Source organism: Ambystoma mexicanum, chromosome 8, assembly GCF_040938575.1.
Source record: "Ambystoma mexicanum isolate Mex_15411 chromosome 8, UKY_AmexF1_1, whole genome shotgun sequence".
Taxonomy (NCBI): domain Eukaryota; kingdom Metazoa; phylum Chordata; class Amphibia; order Caudata; family Ambystomatidae; genus Ambystoma; species Ambystoma mexicanum.
The window spans coordinates 581758032-581779729 of NC_090929.1; the positions used below are offsets into that span (position 1 = coordinate 581758032).

A 21698-nucleotide genomic window follows, 5' to 3' on the forward strand; every position below is an offset into this window, starting at 1 on the left:
CACAAAGTAGTTGACCCCCAAAATGCATTATTTAATTTACTCTTCATAAATTTAGTATTGAAGTTATAGTTTCCATTTCATACAGATAAACTCAAAATGTGTATTTTATTTTCAAATGAACACAACTTAATTGATTGATATTCATGTTCACAGATCTTGCCATTTTCCCACGGATCTTTCCAGTAGAGTGCAGCAGAACTTTACTTTTGTCTTTTTGGGTGCTAGCATTGCCCAGATAGCACGTGTGTACAGCAGCTTACCAAATTAAATTAAATTACCTACTATGTGCTAATGTTGCATTTGATGTAATTGACGAGATTTTAATTGACCGTTTACATCTTTGTCAGTCCTCACTTTGTTTGGGACCAATAACTTCAAAATGGTAAATGTACATGTGTTAAGGACTGCAAATACAGTCAATAATTCCAAAAATTCCCCATAGTGCATTTAGTTGCCTGATCGACTGTGTGGTAAGAAATACACAATGAAGTATTTTTCATTTTTGTGCATAAAAAAGCCTTTCTAGTCTTATGATTAAGCAATATGCCCCGAGCCGCGGGGGCATTACTGAGTCAGGTAATGCCCCGGGCCCATAGTTATAACAAAGGCCCGGGGCATTACCTGGCTCGGTAATGCCCCTGTATTGAGGGGCATATTGCTATTAGTACCCCGGCCCGCAAGACTGGGGTACTAATAGCAGCGTTTCGAAACAGAAAAGAAGAAAAAAAAATGTCCATGGAAATGGCCACCGGGAAAGGGAAAACAGAGTCCATTTTCCTTTTCCCTGGCAGCCTTTGGGAGCAGACGTGCTAGGGAACAGAAGTGTTCCCGGTCCGTTCGCTCCCGAAAAAGGAGGAATCAGAAGGTAAGTGGGGTTGGGAGGGTAAGGAGGGTGAGGAGGTCAGAGGGAAAAAAAACACAAATACCTGAATCCCCTTTGGGGGGTGATGGCAGCCTCTCAGCGTGTGGAGGCTCAAAGCAGGGATAGCCCCACTTTGAGCTGCCTCATTGGCTGAGGAGCTACCACGCCCCCCGCCGGGAACAATGGCGTGGAATCCCAGCCGAGGGATTCCCGGCCGGGTAATGCCCCGGCGAGGGCCAATCAGAATGTTTCTTGCATTCTGGTTGACTCTCGCCGGGTACTTATTCATATCATGTTATCAGAATGCTACACAGGCTACTTTTCAGGGTTAGAAAATGGTATATTTTTAAAATAATCTACAGATCTCTAACCTGAGAAGTGACAATGTAAGCTATTCTTTTTTGGTGCTTGAATTGTTCTTCCACAAATCTCACCTGCTGAGACGTCGGGTCCCCTCCTCGATTAGTTAGCCGGCTCAGAATACTTCTTTCCGACATCTGAAGGCGAGCAGCAACGGGTGGTATCCTGGATAACATCGAGGGCAGACGGGTGACATCGGCTTTCATGTCACTCAGCAACTCCTCCAGCTGGTTCAAAACTGCGAAACCATACAATGATTGTTGACATGTTAATTGTGAGCTGAAAAATGAAAGTTTGCAATCAAACTGCCTGATACGAATGCGTACACATGAGAGAAAGAGAGACAGCGAGAGAGTGAGCGCACGCGCGCTGTGGCCTGAATGAAAGGTGCAACACTATATGGAGGAAAAAAAGATAAGCAGGGCTAGGGAGGATAAATCAATTAATATTTATTATAAATGATAACATATATATATCTTTGTGAATGTCTGCAAAAGCCGTGTAATCCCCATTTTACTACTCTACCCAACCTTTGGGTCTAGCCACTTGAAACCTCCTTTGAGGAGAATGCCACAGTTTACATGGGCTCATACATAATAATAATAAATTAGCTTTTGCGTTTTTATTAAGAATCACATTACAAAGTTAAGGAACCTCTATTAGTAAATAAATGACAAATAATTGTAAATAGCAAATTGCTTTTCATTATTAGCTGATGATCACCTCAACCTTCCTGGTCGCGTTGGAATGCTCCCACATGCACAGGCAAAGAGTGGAGGTCAGAGGGCAAAGTATGGTTGGCTTAAAAGGAATGGCTAGCTGTGCTGGTAGACGAAAACACACCAGCGGCTACATTACCAAGCATCTGCACTGGAACTAAAATGTAGCACATTTCTGCTCAGGTAATATACATCGTGGAGCAGACAGGTTTTGTCTAAATCCAAAATATATTTTTTAAAGTTTGCATTCGGACAAATATGAACCGGACTGTTTTTTTGTAATATGTTTTCTGCGTAAAATAAAAATAAATGTGTTTGCTGCTGCTTTTTTGTATGTTATATAGGAAACTCGTGCTCAATTCCTTATCATACACGCTGCACAATTAGTTCCAAATTCCTTTTCTTCATACATTTACAGAATGGCAAAGTTTATATAATTTGATGTTTGACAAGCAAAGGAAATGAGTAAAACCAGGGCGAAAAAAGCACATTGTATGATTGGCGAATATGGCAGTTGGAAAATGTTCAATTGGTTTTTCTTTTATTTGTAATGCGCTACTGCCAAAAATAGAAACATGACTTTTCACGTGTAATAGATTATACATATACATATAAGTTCATTTAAATCATTAGCACCCCAATCACATTATCTACATACATTGTTACACATAAAACCATTTTCATTTTGTCCCGAAGGTAATCGTTCCCAAAATTCTTCCATGTTGAAGACACTACTGTTGCTTACAAAGCGAGTGAAATATGAGTCCCGTTGATCTTCTAGGGCATAAGATTAAGATATGTTTCACGGTTTGCAAACGTTCAAAATTATACCTCTTCGCACAAGCTTCCATAACCTCACCATCTGGTAGCAGATTTAATCGAAATCTAAAAAATTCACTTTGCCAGTAGGCGTTTGGGAAACAACGTAAATATTTAGGTAAAATGCCCTGAGGTTTATCTAGACAGGATAGAAATGTGTGTATGGCATAACTATGCATCGTATTTATCGTGTTTATCCAGTCTATCCTCATGATGGCCAATTTCATACCCGTTGTATTTTCAATCAAATAACTTAACTGTATGATAGCATTTTGCAGGATAGAACAAACAACACTATTTAATTTGTTTAGACTTGTTTAGACTTGGGCTTTTCTTTTTCATTAACGCAACTCTACTATCCTCATGTAAGGATTTCTGCAGAGGAAACATTATCAATCTGTAAAGAGATACCAGCCGCCAATCCAAACTAGCCCTCAACGAAGTTAGACCCAATTCGAAGCGCAAAATCACCATGGGCAGGGAAGGTGGCAGGTTAAAACCCCTATTCCACAATCTCCCTTTGAGACGCACCCAATGCAGGTCTGATGCCTGGATTTCTATGTCCATTTCATATTACAAAGTTGGAATATTTTTCATTTTTATAGGAGTTAATTAGAGGGATGATGGTGAATCGACAATATTTGCTCAAGAGCCTTTTGATCTGGAAAGCAAATTGGTCAATCCGTCCCTCTATATGTGATTGCGCAAAGGCAATCCTTGGGTGTGATGTTATTTTAAATTCCAAAGATATAAATTCCTTTGTCAAAATAATCTCTTCATTGTTTGGCGACCATTTAAAACCGATGCCTCTGGTAGCTGATTTGCAGAAGCAAATTATATTTGACTTTACCGTATTGACCAGTAGATTATTCTCCGCGTCATATTCCCTAATGCATCCAGCAGACGCTGCATGCCTATCGGAGTATAATCGAACAACACAATATGTCGTGCTTGAAGGGTAACCAGCTGCCTGTTTGATTGCCATTCTTTGGACTAAAAAAGACGTGTGGGCACAGAGCCTCCTCCTGGTCTGTCAGGTATAGATTGAAGAGGCAGAGGGCAAGGATGCACCCTTGCCTTAGACCGTGTTCTTTTCGAATTGGAATTGTCAGATGACCCTGCCCATCTAGTCTAATTTGCACTTGTGTGTTCTCATGAATATGATTAACAGCAATTTCATAGGTAAACCCCATTGTTTTAATTTCCACCAGAGATATTCTCTATTGATGGCATCGAATGCCTTGGAGAGGTCTACCAGTGCTCCATATATAGTGGGGCAATCTTTGGTCGAGGCAAGATCACACGTGATGTTGAATAGGAGGACATACCCTTTCTAAATCCTGTCTGGAATTTTGCCAGAATACCCCTGTCACGAAAGTGTTCAGTGGGAGCTTAACGCAAGTAAAACCTCTGATATAATGGCGGCCGTGCTTCACAGCCAGTGTTCAAGCATGTCTGTATTTAGCGCCATGGGTATGCTTTTTTGAGTCTTGGAGGAGTTATGTCAGTAGGCGCTTGTAAAGTTATGTTATCACCTCATATGATGTTATCTATTGCTTGATGGAAATGTCCTCCCTCTGTCTACCCTCAAAATAGCACCGTCCTTCATGTCCGTACATATTTCATTGGCTGTGTGTTAGTGCTTTCCATTAATTATTTTTGTGTCCTGTTTTCTGTCTTAAGCCATGCCGTAGGGCTGCAACAGGGGTTATCTGCGTCTTATCCTTATGTAGCGAATTTGGCTTTGCCCTGGGCCATTAAATCTGGAGCAGGCAGATAACACTGTTACATCGTTCCAGTGCAGGCTGTATATCGCCAAAATATAATTGTTGAGGTGGCGCAGGGTGTCGTTGCAACCACAAACAACACACTGGGGTTCATTTCATAATGGGTTGGAGCATAAAATGAAACAGTAAAATCAAGACGTAATGCTTTACACCTTCATTTTATGCTCTAAGCCATTTGTCTGCTGACGTAAGGTGAAGGAGGGGCACGGAGAGGACATAACATCTCTGGCGTGCTTGTGAGAGCACTTCGTTTTATGCCTGCACAAGATTTCTATGCAAGCGTAAATCAAATGAATTCCGCCTTGCATTTGCACCTGACCAGGTCGATTTCATAAGATACCATTAGTAAACCCCCACCTTCAAAGCATAATTGGTGTTTACTTTTTTTTCCAAAGCTTGGAGTAAACATAGAGAGTAAAGATGATTTCACCTTGGGCATGATGTCGAACCAAAACATACCTTTAACCCAATTATAAAACGAGACAAGCAAAATCTTCGAAACGACATCAGGATCTTAAGAAGGGATCCTAACTCCTGTAATAACATACTAATCCAAAAAAGAAAACAGCGTTACTGAAACTGGATGAAATCTTTCAATCTGAGTCGAGTCCAAGCTCAAGCGGAACAGATGTTGAAACTTATTTTGCAAAAAGATAGTCGACACATTTGGGAAATAATAAACACTGGTGGGATTAAACATACCTATGCAATGTCAAATGGTGTAAGTGGAGCAAGCTGGGTGGCGCATTTTACTACAATATTTGATGATTGCAACTGTATCAAGATCTCCCTACCAGAACTCCCTGATGTAAGATGGAATGTGGCAGACTCAGAGGAAGATATTAAACAGGCAATTCAGAAGTTAAACTCTTCCAGAGAAGTCGGCCCTGATGGTATTTCAAACATGATGCTAAAAAACCACAGCTCTATATGGGCAAATCTGATGAGTATCCTATTCGAAAGAATTGCTCTGGAAAGAGTGCTGCCTGATTCTTGGTCCAAGGCGGTGGTTGTTCCGATATTCAAAAGGGGCAATCGAGACGATCCTAACAACTATCGCCCAATTGCCCTTTTGGATACAATCGGAAAAGTATTTGGGTCCTTTCTTCAGAAACGTCTTGCTCACTGGGCCGAAGAAGTAGCAGCTGTTGATGGACGTCAAACCGGATTCACAAGAGGTGTGGGAGTTGAGCTTAACTTGATGCTCCTGAATTGCCTAAAACTAGACGCACTAAGGCGTAAGAGGAAACTATATATCGCCTTTATAGATCTGAGCCAGGCTTTCGACAGTATAAATCGCAACCTGCTGTGGAAAAAACTTTGTGCTTGGAAATGTCCAAATGAGCTGCTGGCCCTGCTGATTGCGTTACATTCAAATACTTCAATTAGAGTCCGGCTAAACGAACAAGGCGACTTATCTGATGAGATACTGACAAAACGAGGAGTTAAACAGGGTTGCCCTTTGGCAGCCCAGCTGTTTAAGCTCTTCATTTCTGATCTACCTTTAACATTAAGTGAACTAAGAGTTTTTCCTCCGTTGGTGAATGGTCATGAACTGAGTTGGGCTGTTTATGCCGACGATATTGTGTTTATGGACTCTACTCCTATTGGACTGCAGCGTTTGCTAAATGAATTTCAGCTGTATTACATACAAAATGACCTACGAATCAATATCAAAAAATTAAAAATCATCGAGGTGGGTCAAAGTAAATCAAAGAAGCCAGGTAACTTCGAATGGAAGATAAATAATGAACCTCTTGCGACAACTGACAATATAAGATACTTAGGTGTTCTGTTTAACAACTCAATTCGAGAATGGGAGTGGAGCCAAGACTTGGTGACCCGAATGAAAATGTTTGCATTACAAGGAGCAAAATTGCATGCAGCTTACGGCAAATTTACTCTAAAACCGGTTTTATAATTTTACCTTCAAAAAGTAGTTCCCGCAATGACTTTTGGGAGTGAAACATGTTGGAATCTTCCAAAAGACCTATGGGACAAGCTCGAAGGTAGCTTTTGGCGTAAAGTGTTGAGACTACCAAATAACTCATCAATTGTGGCAATACGATATGAGCTATGTATTGAGGCCTTATATGGAACTGTTCTGTGGAAATCAATCTCCATGTTTAGGAAAATGCGGATGGAGACGGTAGTAAAACCTTATGAAATACTACACACTGTTTCTGAACATTCATCTGCACTGTTAATAAAGGAGTGGGAGAAAAAACTACTTCTTGTATTAGAAGATGCTGGAGTTTCTGTAGAAACTGTACTACTTCGCCCCCAAATTGCGAAGAAAAAAATTTGTCATCATAATTGGCTAAGAAATGAAGAACGCCGGAACAAACTGACAACTTCCTTATACCTTGGATCTGCGCTAAATAAACTGGATGCAATTCCAAGATACTTAGAGAAATTGCCATCACAATACCATTGTAACATGTTCCTGCGGATGAGACTTAATCTATACAAAACTAGGGAGTTACAGCTCCTGAGAAATGATCCATTGGTGCAGACGGCAAAATGTAGATTCTGCAAATTTGGCCAAGAATCGGTGAGACATCTAATATTGGATTGTGGTGCCATTGCAGCGCAGCGTAGTCTGCATTTGGATCGTTTTGCCCCCTCGTCAGGAAACATGGGTTCCTGGTGGTGTTACCTGATCGCAGGTTTAAATACTCAGTTAACCTGCGCAATAATAAACTTTATGGACGCACTACAGTTAAACACTTGAAACATAATTAGTGATTTTAGCCAGTAAAAGCCTTGAGGAGATGTGGCACAAATGTAACAAAAAGTTTTTCTTTCTGTTGTAATAAACTAATGTTACAAAAAAAAAAAAAAAAAAAAAAAATTCACCTTGTTTTACTCTTCAGTTTTGCACTTCGCCCTGCAAAAGTTGAAAATTGTTTGGAGTGGACCCCAAAGCACAAAAGTGCAAACGTTGGTGGGTCCTTGCATGTAATTTGCATATTTTCTTTAAAAATTACCCTGAGTGAGATCATTTTATTATAGGGTTGAGCATAAAGTGAAAGCGTTAAAGCAATGCTTTTATGCCTTCATTTTACACTCAAGCCCAATTTCCTTCTGACACAAAGGATAGACATGGAGCGGAGATGAGAGCCCCACTGTGCTTTCCTCCTCCACCTTGTGTAAGCACATACTTTTATACCTGCACGAGGTTTTCCTGCAAGTGTAAAACCAATGGATTCCTTTGGAGTTCACCTCACATTGGGGTGTGCTAATCAGCAGGCTGATTCCATAGGAATCCATTAGCAAACGCTTCTTGCAAAGAGTTTACTTTTTTGCAAAGCGGATAGTAAAAGTAAAGACTAAAGGTGATTTCCCCTTCAGTTACTCTTAGGGGCAGCTCGTCCTTAATGGGCGAGGGGGCGTTGACCCACCGGTCTTGGCCCCCTCTCACCTATTATGGAGGAACAGCCCGGTAAAATATGAGCACTCGCTCAGCAGTTTCTTTCAGCTGAGGGAGTAGTCTTAAGTGTGAAAGGGAAACTGCGTTTCCCTTTCACAGTTACATTTCCCCAGCTGCGCAAGCTCAATGAGCCATGCAAGGCTGGGGCGTTTGCTTCCCCAGCCTTGCATGGCTCATAGGAAATGCTGGCTGGGGAACTGCACGTCTGTATGGGCAAGGAGGCACGCCTCCTCGCACATACAGACAGAGCAGGCGGGAGTGGGGCGCCTATGGACCCAAGCTCAGGCCCCTTGCACGCATGAGCAGGAACCAGGAAAGTTTCTGATTTCTGTTCATGCTTGCAGGTGGCTGGAGCACTGGAACCATCGGACCTGCTGCAGAAGGTAAGTTTGTTTATGTTCATTTTTTAAAATTTAAATTATGTGTATGGATGCGTACATGCTTGTGTTGTTAGGTGAATGTATGATGATGGTTAAGTGGCACAGCGAGTAGAGCGCTCGCTTTGACATTCATGCTGAGCCTGCTAACTCAGGTTCGAATCCCAGCAGGGCCAAACTCAGCCTTTCATCCTTCCGAGGTCGATAAATGAGCATCACACATTGTGGGTAATAATAAGCAGCGCTCAGATACCTGAGGGTTTGTAGCGCTATATACATGCGAAATTATTATTATTATTATTAGGGATGCTGGTGTGAATGAGAGAGTGCTTTCTGTGTGTATGTTGTGTAAATGTGTGTGTTTGTATGTTCGTTTATTTAGTATTAAATATGTGTATGGATGCGTGTATGCTTGTGTTATGATGAGGGAGTGCATGATGAATGCTCGTGCGAATGAAAGAGTGCATGCAGTGCATATGTTGTCTAAATGTGCATTTGTATGTCAATTTATTTATTCAAATATATGTATGGTTGCGCGTATACTTGTGTTTTGAGTGAGTGCATGATGGATGTTCGTGTGAATGAAACAGAGTGCTTGGTGTGTATGTTGTGTAACTGTGTGTGTTTGTATGTTTATTATTTAAATATGTGTATGGATGCTTGTATGCTTGTGCTATGAGTGCGTGCATGATGGGTGCTTGCGTGAATGAAAGAGTGCTTGCTGTGCATATGTGGTGTGTTTATATTGTGTAAATGTGTGTGTTGGTATGTTTATTTATTATTTAAATATGTGTATCGATGCATGTATGCTTGTGTTATGAGTGAGTGCAGGATGGGTGCTCGTGACTGTGAATGACACTGTGAGTGCTTGCTGTGTGTGATGTTGGCAAGTGTGTGTTTGTTCTGGTCCGAGATGATTTTGTGAGTGGGGGTAGGAGGTTTATAAAACAAAGGCATTTTAAAAATACCTTTGTTGCACAAACCCCCTCCCCACCGGCCAAGATCAACGCTTCGTCTGAGGTGCTGTGGGGCCCAGGGGACAGGGATGCTATTTTATTACTGGACATCTATGAACGATGCCTAGTAGAAAATACCATACCTGCCCCCTAACCCCCCAGCATCTTGCATACACACATAATCACTTTGTGTGTGACTGTTTGGCGCTGTGAGGCCCAGGAGACAGGCATGGTATATTTTTACTGGACATCTATGATAGATGTCTAGTATAAAATACCATACCTGCCTCCTTGTTCCCCAGCATACACGCATAATAATTTTGATTGTGTGTGTGTATCTGTGTTTGGGGCTGTGAGGCCGGGGGAACAGGCATGGTATTTTTTTTACTGGACATCTATCATAGATGTCCAGTAAAAAAAAATTACCATCCCTGCCCCCTGGTGCCCCAGTGCCTGGTATACACACATAACCACATTGACAGGCATGTCATTTTTTTCACTGGGAATCTATGATAGATGGCCCGTAAAAAAACATGCCTTACCCCAGTGCCCCCCAGCGCCTCGCAATCACACATATTCACATTCATCATTATTGTGATTATGTCTGACTGCAAGGTGCGGGCACACCATGGAGCAGACATGGAATGTTTTACTGCGCATGGTTGATAAAGCAAGCATGAGGAGTGTTATTATGTAGCTAGACTTGCATTTTAATGCAGCAAGTCTAGCCATTTCTTATTGTGGTATGACATTTTGTATTGGGCATCTTTGGTAAAGCAAGCATGATAAGTGCTATTATGAAGCAAGGTGGGCATTTATTATCCAACCAGTCTAGCCATATCTTACTGAGGCATGACATTCTGTATTGGGCATCTTTCAAAAAGCAAGCAGGATCAGTGGTATTATTCTTACTGTGGCATGACATTGTGTATTAGGCACCTTTGGTAAAACAAGCGTAAGTGTTATTATGTAGCTAGACTGCAATGCGGCCAGTTCAGTCATTTTGTATTGTGGTATGGCAATTTGTATTGGGCATCATTGGTAAAGCAAGCATGGTAAGTGTTATTATGTAGCTCAGCATTTTAGTTCAGCCAGTTTGAACATACTTTACATGCATTTCTAATGCCATATAGTTGCAGAACAAACGTGGATATGGTTTCTTATAGTATCATTACTGGCATTATGCACAAAGCAAACATGAGTATGTTCTTATATGGGAATAATAGGGTATAATGTTGCAGTCAGCATGGAAATGTATGTGCACAGCCAGTGTGAACATGTTTTATATTGGCACATGTTGTGGGAAAAGGCATCATGAAAATGTGTTGGAGAAATGCTCCTGTGCACTGTTGGTGACTTGCATCTATTGGTATTTTTTCATGAGCTACCCTCCAAAACCCAATTGCGAACTGTTTGGCTTTTTGACCAATTTTTCTAAAAGGTGTACTCTAAAATGCACCATTTTCACCCATCGGTTGCTCTGCCATATCAGGGACAAATATGTACGCCCCGTCACATAAATAATTAACCAGCCGCCACTGGTTACTCTTTACTTTTGCAGTCCGGCCTTGCAAACGTTGTAAATTGCATGCAAGGGACCCCCACAGCACAAAAGTGCAAACGTTGGCGGCCCCTGCATGCAATTTGCATTTTTTTTTAAATGACAGTGTCTACTAATATTTTGTGCTGCGTCTTATATTAATTGCACCTACCAACCAGTGATAAAGTCTATTTTTTCTCCCATCACTTGGATTGATTCGTTGAGTGCACTTTTTTAACATGAGTTTTGCAATTCACTATTGAGATTTTAACTTTCCACTACAAAACAATAATTTCTTAAATGCGCTATGCAACCTTTCTAATTTCTTATTTAGGACACTTTACTTTTCTGCGAACGCTATTTGCATATTCCCAATTGCCTTGGCTAATTTGAACCAACATTTTACATCTGTCACAGGTACAGTATATATATCATATAGTGTATTTTATTATGAGTAAAGCACTTTCCAGAAATACTCAAACCTTCCACTGTATATGAAGCTCAGGGTGGTAAAATAATTTGTCTGCCGACACAAGGTAACGGTCACCTAATCCAGTATTTGATGTTATGATATTGTGATTTCAAAGTCAGTGATTTATCAGGGAAGCCTGTACATTTAAATGCTCTCTTCTATAAGTTGTCTTTCCTGGCCGCCAACGAGTCTGACCTTACCTTCCAACAGTGTCCTTCACATCACTATTCCTTTTTATTGTAGCAAAAACATTCCTTCTTGTCCAGGCCCGTGCTTCAATAACTTCAGTCGTTTTTTTGAATTTCCAGTTGTCATCAGTGAACAAAAAGTAGCGACAGTGCACAAGAATAAAACACAGTGAAGATAAGCAGCGCAGAGCTTAAGCTGTCTGTGTAATGTATTCATTTTAGGGTTTTGCAAAGTGCTTGATGCAATTTTGCAATCACTTCAGTGTGGCCTACCAGTGGGTGAATTGCGAGGGAGTTTGATCAGAAGGACTGACACAGGGTTATGCAATAATCTTGTTTTGTTGGGTTAGTGGTGTGGCCATTGTGTATTCTGTTAGATACCTGTGTTTCATATACAGAGCCTTGAACTGTAATCCTCCCTTTATGATGTAAAGCCCTTAAAGAACCTTACATGTTATATGATTATGCAATTACAACTGAATATGCCTTGAGCTTCTTGACTCGAACATAAAGAGCATCTTAGAAGTGCTTTGGAGATGGCTTTACAACATTTCAGATGAAACTATACTATTATGAGGCTAAGTGCAATTTTGTGGTATAGCTATGTTAAAGGACCCTGACTCGGAGGTGGTGAGGACGGAATTCAATGCTTGTGGCATTGTCTTAAACTGTAAATGGAAGGTTATAAGAAAACTATTTGACATTTATTCAAGTGTGTGAGGTGTTCTTTATGAGCCTGGTCAGAGGAATGCATATGGCATATTTCTTATGCTAAGGTTGTGCCTCAAATGTGCCATTGTTCTGAAAGGGATGAAGATTCATCGTGTTGCTCTTATATAAGTAATACATGTTTAAGAGGTAAATAAATCACAATGATAAAGAAAGTAGCTTTCACCAGGGGATAAAGGTGCGGTCTACAGAAACCAGGATGTGATGGGTAGGAGTGGGAATATGACTCAAGATGTTCTTGCAAAGCCTTGTCAGAAACTGGTAGCAACCCTTCAGGGTTATTTGCTGCACATTTATTTCCAATGAATAATCAATGTGTCCAATATTATGCAGATGCTCTATTCACATATGTAAGAAAGTCTTATGTACGTAAGATGTATTCATTTAACATTTGTACCATGCACTTTAGATATTCCTACCTGTCTTCAGGGCATTTCTGTAAACACTGACACGCAAAAAAACTAGAATTACGTATATGAATGTTATTAAAAAATGGGGTGACGGAACATTGATGTTCAATATGTTTGACAAAAGACACAGTAGAGGCAAGTGAAATCAAGAGACTTAATTGCTGAAAGACAAACATTAAAAACGATAGAGAAACAGAACAAATATTTTGGTGTCATAATCATACAGATATGAGCTGGGTATAGAAATTGAATAAAAATCGCACCTCTTAGGCACTTTACTCAAGGGATAGAACGTCCTGCAATCTGGTAAGTATCTGCAAAATAATTTGTGTACATGATGCTGTATACACAAAAAACATTGTTCTTAATAAAAATAACCCTGTGTGAGCTATTGGGTGTACCTTTTCAAAATAATGTGTATAAATGTCACTTAACAAAAGGAAAGCTACTGGAATGTAGCTCTTCAACCAGAAAACAGCATGCTCCGATAAACGTATCAGTAGGATGGCTGTGGATTGTTCTCTGGGAAACGCTGGGTGGCAACGTGCGCATACCATGATGTCATCACGGTAGTAACATCATCAGCGTAATGACATCACCATGATGGGATGCCGTGGCGGCAGAAACATATTCTGTGTTTATGGTGTGTAAAAAATAAAAAAGTTAAGAAAAAACTTGAAAAACATGTAAATAATATAAATCTCCTGAAATTCTATATCGATGAAGTCAAACAGTTTTGGTAAAGATAAAATACGATTACAATTACATTTGAAAATATCACATTGTGTGTGCATTTATGTGTCGAACATTGTTGTATAATGAAAGTTGCATCGTTAGAGAATATTTCTCCTATAGAATTCTTGTATATGTACTGATAACGATTTGAAGAAGAGCTGGTACATAGTTTCTATATTGTACCAAGGTTATATTGATGTCCAAAAAAGGGAATTTGGGTATGTATCCTGCGTTGCATCAAAGTTAGAAAATATCACATCACATTTAAATAATAATTTTGTTCAGTTACTGATTATGCCCAAAGATCCAACACAAAGTTCGAAGGGATTGTGTCCTCCGACGTATTCCTTATCTTTGATAATTCGTCTCCAGCTTGCTGGCCTCAGAAATTTTTTCTCAGTAGAGGGCGCTGCACGTCGACGTCCGCCAAGTCGATGTCCCTCGACAGCCACCATATCGGCGCCAACGTCACCATGCCCATAAATAGCCGCGCGCGGCGTCCGTTGCTCAGTTCTGTTTTTCCGCGCTTCGTGGGGCCTCGGAATATCGTTGCTCAGTTCATTCAGATAAAACCTCTTATATTTACTCGATAAAACCAACCCGTTCTCGATGGCTTCTTCATCCGAACCGACGACTCCGCGGTCCGGCTTCAAAAAATGTCGAGACTGCGGAAAGAAAATGTCGATAACGGATCCTCACAGGATCTGCTTGTGGTGCTCGGGAGTCGAGCACAATTGTTCGGAGTGTGAGGACTGCATGTCCATGACGGCAAAAGCCTTGAAGGAGCGCAAGGGGAAGCTCGAGAGAGGTAAGTCAGTCAAAACCTCCTCGAAAGTTTCTTCGGCCGAGTCGAGGCATTCCGTCTCCTCGCCGTCGAAAGCATTCCCATTCTAGGTCTCGAAGTAGCTCCCAACACTCGTCAAGATCTAGACACTCAAAGAAGAGACGTCGAAGATCCCCTTCCTCGTCATCTTCTGTTTCCCCAGAAAGGGTCTCCTGCCCCACAAAACACAGCTCTCAGGCTGAGTGGGAGGAATTCAGGAAGAAAATGCTAAGCGTCTTTGAGAAAGCGGCCTCGACCCCTTCGAAGACAGCTGAGGGTGATACCCTGGGTGAAAAACCCAAAAAATCGAAACGCCAGGAGTCGTTGCACCCGGCGAAAGAGTCCACCCGAGAGCGCCATAGGCCACCGGGTAAGAAGGCACCATCTTCGACGCCGTTGTCGAAGGGTTCTTCGACGCATCGGTCGATCGAATTGACGCCATCGTCGACGCCGACATCGACGCCGATAAAAGAGAAAACCACGGCTACTTCACAGCCAAAGGTTATACCAAGAGCCTCCGGCACGACGCCGAGAACGTCGTCGACATCCTCGAGTATGATCCCGATCCTCTCGAGTTCTTCGAGGCCTCTTCCAGTTTTCTCGACGCCTTTCTCGGTGCCTTCGAAGCCTGTCACATCGGCGTCAATGACATCGACGTTTTCTCGCCCAATAATGACGAGTTTGGCTCCTTCTGCCTTAGAAATGGGTTTTACACCATTTCCGAGGTCAGAGTACCCCGGATTATCTTCAATCTATGAAGAAGGGGAGGATTCTGACCAGGAAAGACCCTTTGGGTTGCAGAGGACCACACCACCTGTTTCAGAGGATTTTACCTCTGAGGAAAGAAGGTTGAAAGACCTACAAGAATCATTACATGAGGCAAGTGGGCTGGACACTTCCGCAGAAGTGGAATTTGTCAAAGCAGACCCAGGGGAACATGCCGAAACACCCTATAGAAACCTGATGGCAAGGATTATTGAATTCATGGGTTGGTCTGCGCCTTCACCTGTTTTTCAACAGGATGACCTTACAGACATACTAGACAAAGGTCCACAGGAGGATCCTGTGGTCCCCTTCCATGCAGCCTTGCAAAGGAAGATTTCATCAAATTGGGAAACTCCTGAGGTTATCCCTGCAGTCAATAAAAGATTGTAGCCAAGTATAGGGTAGCTGGGTCTGACCCTGAATATTTATCAAAACACCCGACTCCAGAGAGCCTGGTGGTTGAAGCGGCAACTTCATCAAGCAGCAGATCCGCTTACCCTACTGTCCCACAGGATAGAGATGACAAAAGGTACGATTCTATGGCAAAAAAAGTCTTTTCTGCTTGTAGTATGGTGTTGAAGTCCATCAACGCCACCTGTACTCTCGCCAGGTTCAGTCGCACACTGTGGGAGTGTGCTTCATCAGCGGCTGACTGCATACCAGAAGGAGAGGAAAGGGAAGCCTTCCTTAACATCATTAAAGATGGCAAAGATGTCATGTGCGAAACTCTTCAAACTGGCATCGATTCTGCTGACAGTATCAGCAGGGCCATGACGGCAAGTACTACAATCCGCAGGCATGCGTGGTTGCGAAAGTCTGGCTTTGCTCCAGATGTACAGGCCAGACTTTTGAATATGCCCTTTGACGGCTCTTCTTTATTCGGTAAAATGTCTGATGACAGTCTGGAAAAGTTGCAAACATCTAAAGCAGCAGCAAAATCTTTAGGAGCTGCAATCCGCCAAACTACTTTTCGCCCCACAGGAACCTCTGGGAGAGGAAAGTCCTTTCGCTATTATTCCGCATTCGGGAAAGGCAGAGGACAGCCGGCTCAAAGAGGCCAAAGAAGATCCACCCGAGGTGGATGGGTCAAAAGTACTAAAGCCGCAGCAGCAGCAGGTGCTTCTTTACCCTCGGTATCTGCATCAGCCGCCCCCAAACCACTCTGAGGTCTTTCCACACAAAACACCTGTAGGGGGCAGATTAACTCACCATCTGACGGAATGGCAGGCTATTACGTCAGATGCTTGGGCATTGGAGACAGTTGCCCAGGGTTACTGCCTACCCTTTCTACACATCCCCCAGAGTCATCCACCGGGGCACAGCTCTCTAAAAGTTCCAGATCCGCTCCTCTTGCAGGAAATTGTAGACCTGCTAGAGAAAGGTGCCATAGAACCGGTACCTGTAGCGAAGAGGAACAAGGGCTGGTACTCCCCCTACTTTCTCATACCAAAGAAGGACGGAGGACTGAGACCCATTTTGGACTTACGAGAATTGAACAAGTTCCTCAGGAAGTTCAAGATGGTAACTCTCTCTCAGATCCTTCAGGCCCTCCAGCTCCAGGACTGGCTGGTATCTCTGGACCTTCAGGATGCTTATTTCCATGTGCCAATCCATCTTAAACACAGGAGATACCTGAGGTTCGCAATTAGCGGCTCTCATTATCAATTTCGAGTTCTGCCATTTGGGCTGACCTCCGCCCGAGGGTCTTCACCAAGCTAATGTTGGTCGTGGCTGCGAGTCTAAGGAGGGAAGGGATCCACGACTACCGCTACCTGGACGATTTGCTGATCAGAGCTGTATCTTCGGAAGAAGCTCAGATCCAGCTAGATTATGTCTGCCACTTCCTTCATAAACTGGGCTTCTCCCTCAATTTAAAGAAGTCACAGATGATACCATCACAGAGACTCCAGTTCATTGGAGTGGTCCTGGACACTTCCCTGGGAAAAGCCTCGCCACCAGAGGTGAGGGCTCACGATATTCTGCAGATGGTCACCAAGTTTCAAAATGCCCAACATCTCCCAGCCTTTGCCTTTTTGAGGTTGCTAGGCCTCATGGCGTCCTGCATCTTCCTTGTGCCAGAGGCTCACCTGAGAATTAGATCTCTTCAGTGGGCACTGAGAACTCAGTGGTCGCAATTCTCAGGGAGAATGACAGATCTCCTCCGGATTCCAGACAAGGTAGCCCGCGACCTTCAATGGTGGGCCTATCCAGACAACATCTTGAAAGGAGAACTGTTTTGGCAACCATGGCCGGAGATAACAGTAGTCACAGACGCCTCACTCACGGAGTGGGGAGCCCATGCCAACGGCTTGACCATCAGCGGCAGGGGAGAAATGTCCTGATAATGATGGACAACACGGTGGCCATGCACTACCTCAACAAAAGAGGAGGTGTAGGGTCACTGCCACTGTGCAGAGAGGCAATGCAGCTCTGGCTTTGGGCAATTCAGGAAGGAATCTCTCTATCAGACCATGGAAAGACCATGTCACTAAAGAGAGGCTAGCGCTGCATTGGCTCAGGGTAGAGGAGCGCATTAAGTTCAAAGCCCTCTGCCTGGTTCATAAATGCCTGTATGGCTCAGCACCTTCCTATTTGAGAACACACTTAAGGCCCTATAATCCCACCAGAAACCTTCGCTCGGGTGGAAAATGTCTTCTGCTTGTGCCCAAGTTTAAGCTAAAAACAGGGTTGGGTAGATCCTTTCTCGTGCTGGCTCCTAAACTGTGGAACAGCGTCCCCGAATCACTTAGGTCCGAAGCCAGTCTCCCAATCTTCAGGAAGAGGCTGAAGACTTACCTCTTTAGATAAGAACCCGTGGACGCAGGTCCTTAGTTAGAATTCGTGAAGCTTCTTAGCTAGCTGTACCATTTGTTCGTCCCTTACGTGTTGTTTGTCTTTGGTCTTGTAGCAGCAGTGTTTTATGTACAAGCGCCCTGATGCCTGCGGGCTACCGGCGCTATATAAAACTAAATACATACATACATACATACATACATCAGCAGTCCACCTAGCCGGATAGTAGAACTTGACAGCGGACGCTCTGAGCAGGCAGAGCACAGTCTCCCACGAGTGGGAGCTAGCTCAGGAAGTCCTTCAAGAGATCTTCGCCCTTTGGGGAACCCCTCAGATGGATCTGTTCGCCACCAGCACCAACAGGAAGTACGATCTGTTCTGTTCAAGGGGATTTTCCCCGAGAGGAGCTCTAGGGGACGCGTTCGTAGTGGACTGTTATTCCTCAAATGATCAGGAGGTTGAGAATGTGGTACCCGGACCTTCTAGATATGTCCATCTGTCCTCCAATCCGCCTTCCACTCAAAGAGAATCTTCTCTCACAGAAGGGAGGTCAGGTTCTCCATCCAGACATCAGAACCCTCACCCTTCACGCATGGCTTCTGAAAGGGTGAGGTACAAGGATTGGGACCTCCCTGATGAAGTCATGGAGGTGTTGCTTTCGGCCAGAAGGCCAGCAACAAAGTCTTTATACCGCTGCCGTTGGAACAAATTTTGCAGCTGGTGTAGAGAAGAGAATATCGACCCTTTTTCATGTGGTACACCAACGGTGTTATCGTTTCTACTCTACTTGGCAAACTCAGGCCTTGAAGTTGGCGCTGTAAAAGGCTATCTCGCAGCGCTATCAATCTTCAAGCGCACTGCGGAGGAACCATCGTATTTCAAACTACCCCTAGTAATACAATTTCTCAAGGGATTAACTAATATTTATCCTCCAAGACCATTACAAGTTACCTTATGGGACTTAAATTTAGTCTTAAATTTCCTAATGGGTACTCCCTTTAAACCACACCACTCTTGTTCGCTGAGATTTCTTACTCTTAAAACTGTCCTATTGGTAGCACTAACATCTGCTAGGAGGGTGAGCGAATTACAAGCTCTTTCTTGTAAACCCCCCCATACAATTTTCCATAAGGACAAAGTTGTCCTACAGGTGAAGCCTAATTTCCTCCCAAAGGTGGTTTCTGAATTTCACATCACTCAGAAAATTACCTTACCTTCGTTCTACCCTCCTTCCCATCTGGGGAAAGAGGAAGAAAGAGGAAGAAAGGCTACATAGGCTGGACCGAAGGCGAGCTCTAAGCTTTGACATCAGCAGACTGGCTAGGATTAGGCAAGCAGACCAACTGTTTGTAGGATACTCAGGTCACAAGTTGGGACTACCCATAACAAAACAGACCATTTCCAGGTGGATCATTTTGGCCATTCTGGAATGTTACAAACTGACAGGGAAAGAGCCACCCCAAAATCTTAGGGCTCATTCAACCAGGGGTATCGCAGCCTCTTCGGCCCTCCAAAGAGGGGTACCGGTCCGAGACATATGTGCGGCTGCCACATGGTCGTCCGCACATACATTCACAAGATTTTACAACCTGGATTCCTCCAATAGTCAAGAGACCAGATTTGGCAAAGCCGTATTACATTCGGTTCATTCCTAAAAGGCATACATGACATTATTACTCCCACCTCCAATTACATGCCACTGCTATGGGAGTCTATCAAAGATGAGGAATACGTCGGAGGCCACAATCCCTTCGAAGAACAAGTTACTTCTTACCTTGTAACGTTCTTTCGATGGGATGTTCCTCCGACGTAGGCAGAAGGCGAAGGGACCTTATCCTCGACGTTATGGGACAGACCTAGATGGATAGAGGCAGAGGGACCTCCTTTTTCGCCTCCAGACCGTTCTGGTTTACCATACTGGACTGTTGAGAGATTCCAGTCATGCATGGACAAGCTGGACAGATGTATGTCCATTCCTGAAAATAGGACACCTAAGAGACCAAGGGAGGCACTTCAGGAGGACCCTAGGGCTAAATATCCCAGATTATTTAACCCCCTCCAAGAGGACATGAATACTTATGACCTCACTGAGGAAGACCCTCACTTCCAGGAAGATGAGGAGTTCTTAAATAGCGAAGACCAACAAGACCCAGCAACAGAAGAAGGTTTTGAGGAAAACACTGACATGGGTGGGGGGGGCTTCGAGGAAGACCCAGATGAAGGTGGCTCACAGCCCTGGCAGTCACCAACAGAGTCTACAGATCCTGACATCTTAAACCTTCCCTCTCCTCAGACCACACCGGTCAGGAATCCATCTCCAATAGATGATCAACCCACCTTCAATGCGCTACTTCGAAAGGCTGCAGCGCATTTCGAGATTGAGACTGGCGAAGTTACCCCTGATACTGATTTTGTGGAAAAGATCATTAAAGAAAAACCTCCCACTAGCCAAACCATTCCCCTCCTCGCCTCAGTTAAGAGACGGATTACTCCATTGCTGTCCACACCTGCACTGGTAAGTCAGTCCCAGAATTGAAAAATTGTTTACTCCCTCTCAGTCAGACCCATTATACATTAGGGGTCACTCAATTCCGGACTCCTTGGTGGTTACTACCACAAGGAAAAGTGCGGGGGTTCCGCTGTCAACCAGCGAAGCACCCCAGACAAGGAAGGAAAAAAGGGAACCTCGGCAGCTTTTTCAACCAGGATTGCCAATAATAATACACTACTGGCAAGTTATGCTGATGCCCAATGGGGAAAATTATGGCAAGACCTCGAGGAAGTTCCTGAGCCCTTAAGAACTTGCTTATTGGCCACAGTAACAGAAGGAACTCTGGTTAATCAGAACATCATTAAAAATACTCTTGATACTGTAGAAACGGCTGGCCGTTCCTTAGTACAGGGAATTCTTCTGAGGCGTCATGTCTGGCTCCGCAATTCCGGTTTCAAGCCAGAAACACAGGCGTCACTCATTAACAAACCAATAGAGGAGTCTAACTTCTTTGGGAAGGCAGTGCACGACGCACTGGAGACTGCAAAGAAAGAGTTTGACACTCTCAAGACCTTAGACCAAATCTCAAGGCCTCCCAATAACCGAGGATTTGGCAACAGACGCTTTTTTCGAGGGCAACGGCAACAACAGCAGCAACAACAACAGTACACTTCAGGCAACTGGTCCTCTACTCAGGGAACCAGTGGCCAGTACACGCAAAGAGGACAGCGCTGTGGCAAGGGCAGAGGTTGGGGCCCCACTCCCAGAGGCTCCCCGGCTACCAACACCAAATGACCCGAAGATCCGGGTCCCCTCCCATTCATCACCGGTCGGGGGCCGGTTAACATCTTTCCTACCAGCATGGGAGGGAATAACATCAGACCGATGGGTATTATCAACTATAGCCCACGGGTACTGTATAGAATTCAGTCGGTCCCCCAAGTACAGACCCCCAAGGGGAAGACGCCTGTCATCGGAACACCTCGCCATTCTTCTTCAAGAAGTGGAACTACTGCTACTAAAAGGAGCAATAGAGGTCGTGCCTCTATCACAGGTAACGGAAGGTATTTATTCAGTGTACTTCCTTGTACCCAAAAAGGACTTAACCATGCGCCCTGTACTAGATCTGCACCCAGCGAACAAATTTGTCAAACCACAAAAATTTCGCCTGGTCACCCTACAGGAAGTAATCCCCCTTCTTTCGCAGGGAGATTATATGACAACACTGCACATGAAAGATGCATACTTTCATATTTTAATGTTGCCAGCGCACAGAAAATACCTCAGGTTCATGATAGAGGGCAAACACTACCAGTTCAGAGTGCTACCCTTCGGCATAGCGTCAGCGCCAAGGTTATTCACAACAGTACTGGCAGTGGCAGCGGCCCACCTGTGCAGGTTGTCCATCCCAGTATACCCTTACCTCGACGATTGGCTCA

General features: G+C 43.7%; 1 protein-coding gene across 7 annotated transcripts in view; it reads right to left on the bottom strand.

The window, feature by feature from the left end:
- The window catches only part of CHD5 (chromodomain helicase DNA binding protein 5), a 2731226-nt gene that overhangs the window by 169309 nt on the left and 2540219 nt on the right, over positions 1–21698 (bottom strand). For all 7 annotated transcript variants that reach the window (XM_069610277.1, XM_069610279.1, XM_069610280.1 and 4 more), the window contains one exon: positions 1297–1460. In XM_069610277.1, the coding sequence (XP_069466378.1) occupies positions 1297–1460 (164 nt within the window). The remainder of the gene's footprint in view (positions 1–1296; positions 1461–21698) is intronic.